Here is a 13681-nt window from a genome sequence, read left to right as displayed (position 1 = left end):
TAATATACATATACAGAAGTGAATATGAACATAATTCCAGTCTAATGAGACAAAATGCTATTAAGTTACTTAAAAAAGCTGAAATATAGTTACTTAAAATATATAAGATTTTTTACATATAACCAATCTGTAAAAAAATATTTAAGGAAAAGCATGATTGATTTAGAATATGGAATTATGAAAGTTTTAATTGAGATAAAAATATTAGTATTTTGCCACTATGATCTCAAAAAATTATTATAATTCAATTTAGGGTAAAAAATTATTAAGTGTATATGTATATATATATAGGCAGTGAAATTCATAAAACAATTTTTTTTTTTTTGATGTACACAAATGGAGTTAAAAATTTTTCCTACTTTCAACAAGTTTAGTATATTTTCAGTACTGTGCTGTCATTGCAAAACCACATATGCTAATAATTAACTAGCAACTTCAATTATGTATATAAAAATTTAATTTACTAAATTTTATTACCTATATTTAAAAAGAACTCACTAAATCAACATGTACTTATATTATCAAAGGCATTTTTGATTTACCAATAAAAAATTGCTTTGTCTATTTACAATTTTTAAACTATATCAATAGCAATATTTAAAATTTAAACAAATTCATATCACATTAGAAAATAGAAAAACAAAAACAGTAATAAGTATGAAAGTACAAAACTGAGTACAAACTGAGAGTGGTTTGTAAAAAAAAAAAAAAAAAAAAAAAAAAAATCATACAAAATGGAACATAAATTATCTAAAATACAAATATACTTTGACAAACAAACAAAAACAAAGAACATCAGTGCAACACTGTACAATGATCAGAGTATTCAGATATGTCTTTAATGAAGCTTGAAAGAAATGAGTTTAAAGAGTAGCATGGTGAATGATATTGCTATGCACTAAATAAAGTAGAGAACTGAACGATGGCACACAATGCAGCATAGCAAATTTGAGCCTTCTTCCACAATTCATAACAAATGATAAATAGTTTCTTTGCATAGTTAGAAATAACTTCAGGATATTGTAGCTAAAGTATGTCAAAAAACGTTCGATTCTTCATTCAGGCACAATAAGGTGCATAACAAAAAGAAGCTTTATGGATCACTAAAAAAAAGCAAGGGTCTCCTTGTAGCTTTCCTTTACTCTCCTCATTGCAAGCAAGCCTGTATCTTTTCAATCCATTCCTGTGCTGCAACACTATCAGCTGCCATAAAGTTGTAAGTTCTTCTTATTGTACGAAGCTGAAATTTAAAAACGTATTGTTCACATTAATTGATACCCTAATCAAGTTATTTCACAGAAAGAAAGCAAACTAGCAACAATATTTCAACAGCAAATAGCAATTAACAATGAATCATGCATTTTCTCAGGTTAATGGTGTTTGCTGAGGGATTGATTCTCTCCCTGCAGGCAACAAAAGTAAATTGAAACAAACTGCTTTTAAAAAGGTAATAAAAAAAAAACACCTCAATTTTAAATTAAAAAAAATATTTTGTCATTAGTTAAAATTTAAAAGAAATTTCATTATATTTATAATTTTACGCATAGAAATAAAGAATTAAAACATGAAATAAAAAAAAATATTAGGCAAAGTAAATAAATTTTTTTTAAACCATTAAGTCTTTTTTCACATTTTTTCTTCATCTGGAACCATTAATTCCATTTTAAAAAATAATGCAGGGTTAACACTTGCATTGCTCAGATATTCAGACAATTGTTAGTTGAGACACGAAAAATTCCTGTTTCTTGAGAAAGGTAAACCGGAAAGCTATTCATTAGTATTGCAAACGGTCTGTCTAAAAGTAGAATTAACAAGTAATAGTGTTTTAAACTTATTTGCTGTTATTTTGGGGTTAATTAAAACTTTATTTTTCCTTTTTTGTCAACATATCATCGTCAAGTGCAACATAAATACTTCTTAAAACATAACAATAATTTTCGTTCTATATTTCAAATAATACTGGGTCAGATACCTCGCTATCTGCCAATCACAAAGGGAATAAAATATGCAATGTTTACATAAAATTTTTCTATATAATAAATAGATATATTATAAAAACACAAATATGAAGTGATTTTCAACTATAAAAATGTTATGAACCTCTCTTTCACACAAATACAGAAAATTTAAATGTTAATACTCAAGAACATTCACACCCTTTAAATGATAATACAAATAAAAAAGTTTAATTATTAGCTGATAGTTTTTAAAATCTAGTAGAAATGCATAATTATTTTCACGAAATTTTTAAAGTAATCTTCTTTATAACTAGGCTGTAAATAGAAAGGATTATATAGACAATTAAGTAGAAAATAAATTTTCAATTTTTAAAAAATTATCTCAGGTTGCAAAATAAGATTGATCAAATATGAAATAGAATTAATACAATGGAAAGAAAATCTACCTGTTATTGAAAATACATTTTATGAACATTTAGTTGGCTTGATATCATGTTTTAAAAAAAGAGATTTTGCATACATCATGAGTAAAAACGAATATAGAAAGGCTGTAGACTCTCATCTTAAACCATTGTTGATTTTTAAGCTTTAAACAATTTACATACACTTTTAAAAAGAGAAATATTTTTTAAAAATGTAATATATTTTACATTGAATTAATAAATATATTTCACAAAAATTCACTAACTCTAAAATTTTTTAACACTTTTTAAATTCTAATAATCATAGTTAAAAAAAAATATTCCAACAAAAAAAGTGGCTAAAACTAATAGAATTATGAAGATTTGTATATATCTGAAAATTTTTTAGATCATCTTCTAACTAAAACACCATCTTTCCTCGAAGCAGTAGCTGATTGGTCTAAAATAATATAATTCAAAGCTTCATACTTCAGTCAATTTTAATGGAGTGCATAACGATTTACTAAAGATTTTATATCATATGCTATTGACTCAAAATGGATAGAATACAATGTTTATACCATTTAGAACATTTTTTCAACTCAAAGTACATACCTAATTTGATATTTAGGAATTATTTATTCATATAAGATCAGACTAGAAACTCTGCATACGAAAAATTGATATCTAACTATTGTGGTTAGTATTAATTATTCCTTATCGATATTTTAGAGTGAAAAATTCATTTATTATTTTCAAATTCACAAACATTTAAATATATAACATAAAATAATGAAAAGAAAAAGGTAGGAGGATAATAAAGGAAAAGTTCCACTCAAAATCTTATTTCCTAAACTACTCATCATTATTACTGATAGAAATTATTAATAATATTTAATTATTGCTCTGCTAACAGCTTTATTTAAAAAAGTTTAAACACATTATTTTTTAGTATTTAATTAAATTTTCCATCACTTAAAAGTATTGTACCAGGATATTTTTAAGAAAACATAAAAACATATAAGAATTAATTACTTTGGTGTTTAACAAAATGGATTTTAAGACTTTTGAACTTTAACACAATGAATAATAATAGAAAAAAAAAGAAAAAGAAATTCAGATTAGATTCAACTACTTACATCAAAGAAAGCCTTTTCATCTGCCTTTTTAGGAGCACCTTGAACAGAAGTAGCAGGGGTAACAGATATGACTTCTGCTAGATCTATAAGCCCTTTACTATGAGAATCTTCCATTGCATCATAATATCTCAACTATTACATAAATTAAAGATATTAAAAGATGAAAGTGTGTAAATATACAAATTAAAATATATAGAAAGAAATTTTTAAAAATATCAAAATAGCTTTAAAAAATCATAAAAACTTTATATAAAAATATACTTTCCCTCATAAAATATTTAGTCTTGAACAAATTAAATAACATTGTTATACAATTTGATTTAAAAATAAGAAGGATATATCAATGTCAATAATTTACAATTATTTTATCACAATTATCACAAAATAAAGCCAAAGTTAAATATAACCTTAAAAATTATAATAAATTACAAAAATGTTCAAATGCAATATGTAAACACATACATACAATTTTTGATAAACAAAAAATTTATTAAAATGTGTATCAAGATCTCATGAAGAGAAAAAAGAATTGTCTCTTTGATTTAGAAAAGTAATTAAATGTATATTTACTATCTAATATATATGTTGAACTTGAAAGAAATAGTGCTTGAAAGGAATCTTTCAAGCGTGAAAGCTTAATTACATAGCATTACACCTTAGAAGTTATTCCATATTCTTAGCAGTTATTGCATATGAAAACAATACTGGTAGGGATGAATTTTGAGAACCATGGTTTTATTACCTGATGCTTAATTGAATCCAGAACAAACCATCGTTGTTTCCATCCTTTCAATAAAGCTCCTCTTTTGTAAAGATATCCTTCATGGGTTCTATTCTCCGCAACATTTGATGAAAACTGATCATAATATTGACTACTGGTTTGCAATGCAGTGACACCTACATAAAAAATAAATTATATATAATACAATATTTAATATCTTTACATAAGAGAGATTACAAGTCATTTTAAGAACAAAAACATTAATTTTAAACAATCTGCAATATTTCCAATTGCAAATTATAATTTGAGAAACTTCTTTTCCATAGGGGAAAAAAAAGTACAGTGAAAATTTTAAAATTGAAAATGCCTATATATTTGCTTTTAAAAGATACAAATTTAACACCATTTGTGTCATATGAGAGTATGTTTAATGTAACAAAATTTGCATATTAGTAACTTTAAGCTAATGTTACAAATACTAAAACTTAGAAGCATTATACAAAGTAGATAATTAGAATTTTAAATCATAAGCATATTACATCACATTTATTTAGAAATACAAATTTATCTTAGATTTAATTTACTTATAGCATTCTCTTTTGTTTAATTTAGTTTTGTTTATGATAGAAACTTGAAATCAGAAATTAAATACAAAAAAAAAATATTTTTTTAGTTACAGAAACTTTGAAGTACATAAAAATTCTATATTTAAAGTAAAAAATCAAAATTTTGATTATTCACTGCTTAAAAATTTTTTTAAATGTTTAAAGGAGCTAATTAAAATATTTATTAAACTCTAAAACATATTCAAACATAAACATGGAAACTGATTATTTTAAGTAGAAAAGCAATGACATGATTAAAATATTTATTAAACTCTAAAAACTCTTCTGATTTATATATTTTCATGAAAGTTGATAAATTCTCTCTTAAATAGTGATTTAGAGGAAATTTCTGTATAAAACTGATATAATCATTTCTTTTTTTCAGTGCAAAATTGTTTGTTGTAAAATTTGAAGAAACAAGCCATCAATTAGGTAATACAATTTTTCAAAACAAATATAAACTAAGAAGAATTTGAAAATTTCAATAGAAAAAGTAATTTTTATGGAAAAAAAATATGTGAAAGTTGCAGTCAAACGAAAAAAAACCTACTTGATGTTACTGATGAACTTTCTGCACTACCCTTTGAAACAGAAGCAGATACAGCACCAGAATCACTAACAGATTTGTATTTTGTACAATTCTTGGGTACTTGCTCCATGCATTTTTCATGACAGTTGTAACCACAATCTATACACCTCATGCCTTTTTTATAAATTACAATAAAAAAATATTAATGAAATATTATGAAAGTTGAACACTTTTATACTACATAAATGATAACCACAAAACTTTTTTTTAAAATTCAGCATGCTCAGTTGGATGATACTAAATAAATAAAATAAAATCTAATTTACATTTTTAAGAGCCAAGACGACTTATATAATTCAATATATATCTGTGCATATATGAAATAATAATATGTATTACATGTCAAACAAGAACTACATAATTTTAATAGAATTTAATAATCAATGTAATTCTAATAATTCAAAAGAAAAACAAATGATAAATTCTTTAATATATAACTGAATATTACTAAATTGAATATGATAACTTTATTAGTTGATACATTAAAATATATTATTTATATAAAATTGATACTATGCTAAAATTAATAAAAAAACATAATGAAGTCTGCTCCGGGATACATATTTTTACATTTCTAAAATTAAACATATTATTTTAGATTACAAACCTAATGATTCTGTAACTTAATACAGTTTGAAAATGACAACAATTTAATTTAATTAAAAGATACATGAAATCAATAACAATACTACAAAAATAAAAATATAAACAAATTTATATCTTAGAATTAAACAATTGCCAATGGAAAAAAGTTAATTCAGTTTTATTTTTTTCTTCTGATAATCAAATTTTAAAATACGCACAACATAAACTGTTAAAAAAGTTGGTTGGGGGATCCTAAAGATATATATATATATATATTTTTTACTCACCAGTCTTCACTAAACCCCAAAGCACATGAGAACAGTAATCACAATAAGTAGGTGTTGTGTAGTTGTATTTTTCAAAACGATGTGGATGGGAATAAACCTGGGGTTGAGTTGCTTCACCAACCATTTTACCTCGTACCAAAATTTCAATCGTGGATCTTTTATGAATAGATCTCCCATGGGATCTAACCATCTGAGTTGTAAATGAGGATTGCCTCTGTAAAAGAATTCGAAAAATTTAAGAAATGAAAAAGATTAAAAGATTATAAGATTAAAACTTCAGTTTACAAAAATAAGATGATTTTAAAAACAATATTAAATTAATGATATGCTGGATTTGCATTCTAGGACATGATTATAAAATTAAAATTTGATTACTTTGAACAAAATTTATTACAGTTATCTTGCTCTAATCACTTGCAACATTTTTAAGTAAAGCATAACAGTGATATACACATACTGTTAAAGAGTCAGTTCCAGGTATTTCCATTTTTTCCCACAGCATAAGCCATTTTTGAGGCAAAAGACCTAATTCAGTCTCAGCATTATGTATGGCCTGGAAAATGAATGAAGTCAACATTTCTAATTTCCAAAAACAAATGTTTCTAAACTCAAATATAATCTATGCATTCTACAGGACAAACACAATAATATAATATAAAAAAGATTGCCATAACTTCTATTAACTAATAAAAAAATATCAGTAAAGTGAAATAAGCATAAAAATGTACAAACAAAAAATTATTTAAGTGATAATACTGAATTTAATATTTTGAGAAATGAAAATATTTACAAATGACTTCAGTATTCAACAGAGTTCAAAGAATACAGAATTACTAAAGAAAGAAACCATGAACAAAATTTAGTGAAAATGAAGAAATTTGGACATTTTACTTTAAAAAGCACAGAAAAAGGCTTAGGGGCAAAAATGGATCCGCTTTTAAAAAAGAAAAAACAAACAAATAACCTTCCATTTAAAAAAGATTAAGAGGGTAGAAGGACAAAGCAAGCTACTTTCAAAAGGAGGGGGTGGTGCAAGAACTGCAATTTACAATAGATCAAGAGAGAATTTCACAAGAATTTAAAAAATTTATCAAAATATCTTTAGTAAATATGCAAGCAAATAAAAATGTATTTTTATAATAAATAAGCAGAATGAAAATATAATAAAGAAAGTTCATGATTAAGTTGTCCCTGTGAAGGAGTAATAAATAACAAAGAAATAATATTTTATGATTATTAGATATAATTTTTGGAACTTAAATTTTATTTCTATAACAATTCTTTGTTCCAATTAATCATTTTTTAGATAAACAGTTATATGAAGGTTGCTTGTATCATTAGATAAATATTTCCAAATATTATGATTTCGAAATATTATGATATTTAAGTTCCAATAATATAAAATGCAGCAAACTTGCATGGACCTATTTGATCTAAAATATACAATTTAAAAAAGTGCAGTGTTGTTTTCATTTGACGATTTAATAATAAAACCACAAGTATATAACTTTCAAGACTATTTCACACACATATAAAAATTCTTAAACGCCTATACAATTTTTAAAGCATATTTACAGATGTGAACAAGAGGAGTGTATTTCATTCCAGCTAATATGCAATTTGATAAAACACATTTTCTTCATATCTGCTTGTGAATGGATATGAAACTTAATTTTTTTACTTTCTTAATTATGCACAATATGATTTTGAGGAAGACAGAAACATAAAAATACCTCTAAAATTTGTGTGAAGAAATCTGGCTGAACAGTTTGCACATTATCATAGCAAGTATTTATTATTCTTCGAGAGCTTAAATTAGAACTACCATCTGCAGCCTCTGACTCTTCTTCTCTTTGTCTTTCCATTGCAACCAGTTCAAGATCATATGATGGACCATGTGCCAATTCCTCTTCTAAATAGTAGTCCCAAATTACTAAATTTGAAATATTAGAATAAGGCCTCAGCACCTGAGAGAAAAGGAAATTTAAAATAATTTAGCAGAAAATAAAATAAAAACATATAATAATTGCATTTGTAAATAGCATAAGATTTAGAAAACTATTCTATATACTTCAGAACATTTTAGACTAATTTCACCACATTGCAACTTTTTATTCATTCAGTTTATTATATGTATATAATCAGTGTATACACTGAAAAGCAACAATTCTTCAGTGATGCTGACTCAAACATAATAAGAGTTTTTTTTTTCTTCCTTCAGACAAAAGGCAATTTTTTTATAGAATATTCAAATTATAGAAAGGCAATTTTAAACTATCAAGTAGCATTTTTATCTTAAATCACAGGAATGACTGTGTATTTGATATCTTTGTTTCTTTTGAAACTAAAGGACTGAACAGCAATGCAATCTATCGCTGTACAAACAAACATACTGATGATATATCCTCATATAACCATTATATAGAAGAAAAAAAATTATTTTTTACATAATGGAAATATACAGATACTGTTAGATCTGTATCAAAAATTGTAAAAGAATTATGTAAAAGAAAAATTCCAAAACTTCAAATTTACTGCATTCATATAATAAATACTTAACTCTAAAATTGTTATATAAGTTTTGAATTATGTTGCTTTCAGTCTCATGCACAACAAAGAATATTTATTTTTTGCTAATCAGTCTGTCAAATAATACTGAAATAATCCTTAATCATCAACATTTTATTACAAAAAGGAGCAGACAGTTTATGCTTTATTCTCATTCTGTTTTAATTTGCAATTCTTATATTTTTTCTACTAGTTTGTTTAATGATTTTTTGATTTCTGAAGTTATCCAACAGCTGCTTTAGGATGAATTTGATAATTCTGAACAGCAATAAGATAATACAATTATTTTAAGTGAATGTTTTAAAAATTCAGCTCCCTCATTTTAGATTTATTTAAATTGATTAAAATCAAACATTCCAACACCATTAAACATTTATACAGAAATCAATTTAGAATCAGAAATGTATAAAGTTTACTTACACCATCTTCATTGTTAGGTCTGTACCAAAAGTTGTAAAAAATTGGAGAGCGTGCCCATAACTTATCAACATAATCCCAGAAAGATGGACCACTTATGGAAGAATTGTTCAAAGAGTTAGTTTTAAGTGAAAATCCAGTTTCATCATCTGAACCTCCATCTAAGCCTCTATACCTAGTAGATCTGTCTTCCAGCAGCCATCCTACTTCGGCTCTCTCACATTCACTATCCAACAGAAAAGTTCGAAAGCGACAAGACACATAATGATAAGCTAAAAATTTTAGATAGTACTGGTTGAACTCAAAAGATAATGGAAACTGTTTGTGTATCTGAAATTATAAAAATAACAGATTAAAAAACAATACAAAAATATAATAAGTATTTTATTGACAGAAAAATCAGCGTAACTAATAGAATAAGTTTAGTATAGCAATTTTAAATCACGTCCTCATCAAAATAAATAAATACAGGAAATAGTTTGAACTTTATTTTTTGCATTAACTTATCCATTTATGATATTACAGGGTATTCTTTTTTTTAAAAAAATGAGCTGTATAATTTAAAAACATAAACCATATCCATACTGAAGAGTGCAGTGAACTATGGATATTATAAACATAATATACTAATGTAAAATTCGTTTGAGATTACTTTTTTACCCAATAATGAATGACTTTCTTAAGAACATCTAAAGTTGACTGAATTATTTCTACAGAATTCTATTAAGTACAAGGATACAGTCATTTTATCAAGTACAGGAAAGATAATAATAGTCAAGAAAATTAGGATTTTAAGTTTTAGTATAGTGATTAGTTAATATTGAACTAAATGAAGTAATAATGGTCATGTAATTAAGTACATTGATTATAATATATAGACTATTATCTCCCCTAAAAATACATAAATAGTAACATGTTGTTATGTAAAGTATCTAGTGTAATTCTAAGTAATGATAAGCCTGATGATGGGAAATTGATGCCTGATGATGATAATGGGAAATAAGCCTGAAGAATCATTTGCTATCAATAAAATAGATTCTAAATTTGATATAGATTTATAATTTTGGCTTTAACATAACAAATTTCATGTATGCAACTTAAAACTAAAAAAAAAAATCTATACTGTGCACATAAAAAGATAGAAATATAAATACAGTTTAAAGAGGGAGGGACAATCTCAGAGAAGTCTCAGTATTTATATTCATAAAAGCATTCATCATGTGAGTTTTTATGAGGAGCAGGGATCAATTCCAATACTTTTGTTGTATTTTAAAACTTTGTACGCTTACAAAAACTACATATTTATAAAAATTATCATTTTTTAAAGCAGGGAGGAAGAAAAAGATTTGAATACACACAAATTAAAAAAAAAACACTTTTTTCCCCAAAATTCTGACTGAAACATTGATCAAGTCAAAAATTAGATTATCTTATTGTAAAACAATATAAGGAATGGACATTTCGATTTTGAATCATGATTAAATGACAAATATGAACCAGTACTTTGCCTCAAATCTTTTGTATCTACCAATGTTAGAACACTGGAACCTGATAGATTTCATTTAAAAAAAATTGATTAGAATACATAGAAATTTCTTATACATCAGGATAATTGTTTGAATTCCTACTTTTAGAGATAGTTGCACTTATCAAAGTATGCTATTTACAATGCAGGTTTTGTTATTAACTGTGACAGTGAATAGTAATATAATAAATATAAAATCCGAAGAATGTATAGTTATAGTAATAGAAAAAAATCCTCTGCATTGTTTAACTATGAAGGGAATACTCTTGCAATATAAATAAAACAAAATGTGGAGAATGTATAATGACAATACTGAAAAAAATTCAACAAAGGCTATGAAGTCTTTTATTTGATCAAATTGCCTAAAATTAGTCAACAAATTAATGGACTTGGTAAAATAGGTAATATTCTAGCTATAATGAATTTCCTGAAATGATTCAAATAAAATCTTCTTTTCTGATGAGAATAAAATCACAAATATCTCACAATCAATCTATCAAAACCCTCACAATGTCCAAAAAGAGAATGTTAAACATTTCATAATAATGCTATTTTATTTCTTTCAAAATACGAGATTATTTCCAAGCAGGTCTACTTCACCTAGAGAATAATTTTTAGTATGAATAAGAAGGAATATAGGGAGATAGACAATGAAGGAAAATGAAAGGAGGGGGGAAAAAATCAGGAACTCTCTTCATATTTTTACTGTTTACAAAAATTTTCAAAAGAAATTTCAATGATCTATTTTTCACTATACTAGATTGTCTGTGCATGCATTTTCTTCCATAGATAATTATTTGTTAGGTACCCCACTGAAGAATAAGAGAAATTTCACAACAATTAACAAAAATTCTTGTTATAATTAATTAATGTACAACTGTGTGATGAAAAGAAATTGCTAATAAAATTTGTACCTGATGGACAGCATCTAAAAACTGTAAAAATATTGGGGCAAAACCACTTGCTAAAGTTGCAGCTGTATGATTACTACGATGAGTAAACCTATGGCCAAAAGCTAGCCACTCTTTTTCGATCAGAGTTCTGAAGCCTTCAAATGTTCTATAATAGGGATCCAAACACAATTCAGCAAGTGAAATAACCTTAAAGAAATAAAGTATAAAATTTCAAATAAAATGAAATATTTGTATTCCTGACAATAAAATGGAAACAGTAAAACTGTACAGAAAAATGTATTTATAAATAAAATTAAAGACAGGTTTGTTTTGATTTTAATTAGCTCAAGTTATATAAATTTTTACCTGTGTAGTTACATCCCAACCATCTTCTAAGCATATCATCACAGATGATCCTTGGACATCCATTAAATCCACTATGGCTCCAGATAACTGAAGAATGCCTTGGAGCTACAGAGAAATTTTGTTATAATAGAAATAAAATTTATTTCAAGATAAAATGAATAGTTAAAAAAATTGAACACATACTTGATTTAGCCATTCAGAATTTTCAACTGCTCGTAGAAATGACTGATCTGGATCAGTAACAGGAGCACTGGGTATACATGCTCTCAGAAGTTTCTTAAAACTGGCTTTCACATGTCTAACTTCAGGAAATTCCACTGGAATGAAGTCACAATTTGGGAATGACTCTGGCTTGATACCCTAAAAAAAGTATATATATATATTATAAATCATACTAATGTTAAACCTTTCTTTAGTTTGCAAGTCAGAGTTATGATCTAACATTTTAAATTTTGAAATTTATTCATATATAAGTGATATATTATTGCTACAATAAACAAAAAACCTGCTTAAGCAAGTATACTAAAAAAAAATTTCAAATGAAACACAATTTTTATTACTATATTACATTTTATTAAAAAATATGATTAAATAAAAAAAAGTGCTGCTTTAGTAAAAAGTCTGATAATTCCTATTATTTAATACAATTTAAGATAATCATTAAATATAAAGTTATATAAAGTTTTAAAAAAACTATGATGTGCTATGAATATAAATAAAAGGACGAATCTCAAAACATATACTGAGGTAAAAAGTCTTGAATGAACTTTAAAAAATATCTAATGAAATAATTTATTATGTATAAAATCATTAATACATACTTAATTTTCCAAAATTTAAATATTTAAACTTTTGTTTTATATATATATATATATATAACATAATTTTCAACAGCATGAATATTAAAAAATAAAGTTTTAGAATAATGAAATTAATATCAAATAACTGGATTCAAATTTTAAAAAAAAAATTCACAAATGATTGTAATTATTATCATGTATATTATAAAAAGTTACCATATCATTATCTAATTTTTAACCAATATCACTTATCTTTCAACCTGCTATGAATATTACCAGTTTCTAGATTATCCACTCATATTTAATACATATATAACAGAAGTGTAAATTCTGATCAGTATTTCCTTAAATTTAAAATTATTTATAAAGGAAACCTGCTCACACAAATTTTAAATAATGCATTTAATGTCATCCTCTAAATTTTGTTTAGAAATTCACATTTTTTTTTTTTTAAATAAAAGCATCTGATGTAAGAAATAACCAAGATAAATATGGTGTCTTGTAAAGTAGCATAGCTAGAGAATATTGGGGATCAAAAATTTATAAATTAAATTTCATTCACAATGTATGCTACTTGCAGATAATTTGTTTTTCTTAATATCAAACAAAAGTAGGGGAGGGAGTAGGATAGTTGCTCAAGTGGCTATGATATCATCCACTTTCTTATAAATAACAAAAGCATTTGTCTCTTATAAGCCTTTATTTATTCATTTTTTAAAAAAAGGGTGTGCAGAAAAACTATAATACAAAATTTATTGTTTAAATTTTTAACAAACATACTGTATTGATATTAAGTAAACATACTTGAAATGGTATTTCTAAGGCTG

The 13681-nt window shown here is 25.2% G+C and overlaps 1 protein-coding gene across 1 annotated transcript in view; it reads right to left on the bottom strand.

Moving 5' to 3' along the window:
* Nucleotides 1-699: 699 nt before the first annotated feature.
* LOC129962103 (myotubularin-related protein 13-like) overlaps nt 700-13681 on the bottom strand; it is a 57073-nt gene continuing 44091 nt past the window's right edge. Inside the window, exons 31-41 of the mRNA XM_056075832.1 lie at nt 12238-12414; nt 12055-12159; nt 11710-11895; nt 9274-9600; nt 8019-8252; nt 6743-6838; nt 6286-6499; nt 5375-5527; nt 4241-4395; nt 3499-3630; nt 700-1240 (exon numbers count right to left, since the gene is read on the bottom strand). Of these exons, the coding sequence (XP_055931807.1) occupies nt 1148-1240; nt 3499-3630; nt 4241-4395; nt 5375-5527; nt 6286-6499; nt 6743-6838; nt 8019-8252; nt 9274-9600; nt 11710-11895; nt 12055-12159; nt 12238-12414 (1872 nt within the window). The 3' untranslated portion in view covers nt 700-1147. The remainder of the gene's footprint in view (nt 1241-3498; nt 3631-4240; nt 4396-5374; nt 5528-6285; nt 6500-6742; nt 6839-8018; nt 8253-9273; nt 9601-11709; nt 11896-12054; nt 12160-12237; nt 12415-13681) is intronic.

Source organism: Argiope bruennichi, chromosome 1 (assembly GCF_947563725.1).
Source record: "Argiope bruennichi chromosome 1, qqArgBrue1.1, whole genome shotgun sequence".
In the NCBI taxonomy this organism is placed as follows: Eukaryota; Metazoa; Arthropoda; class Arachnida; order Araneae; family Araneidae; genus Argiope; species Argiope bruennichi.
The sequence above is the reverse complement of the archived record's forward strand: the minus strand, read 5'-3'. Positions and strand labels throughout refer to the sequence as shown.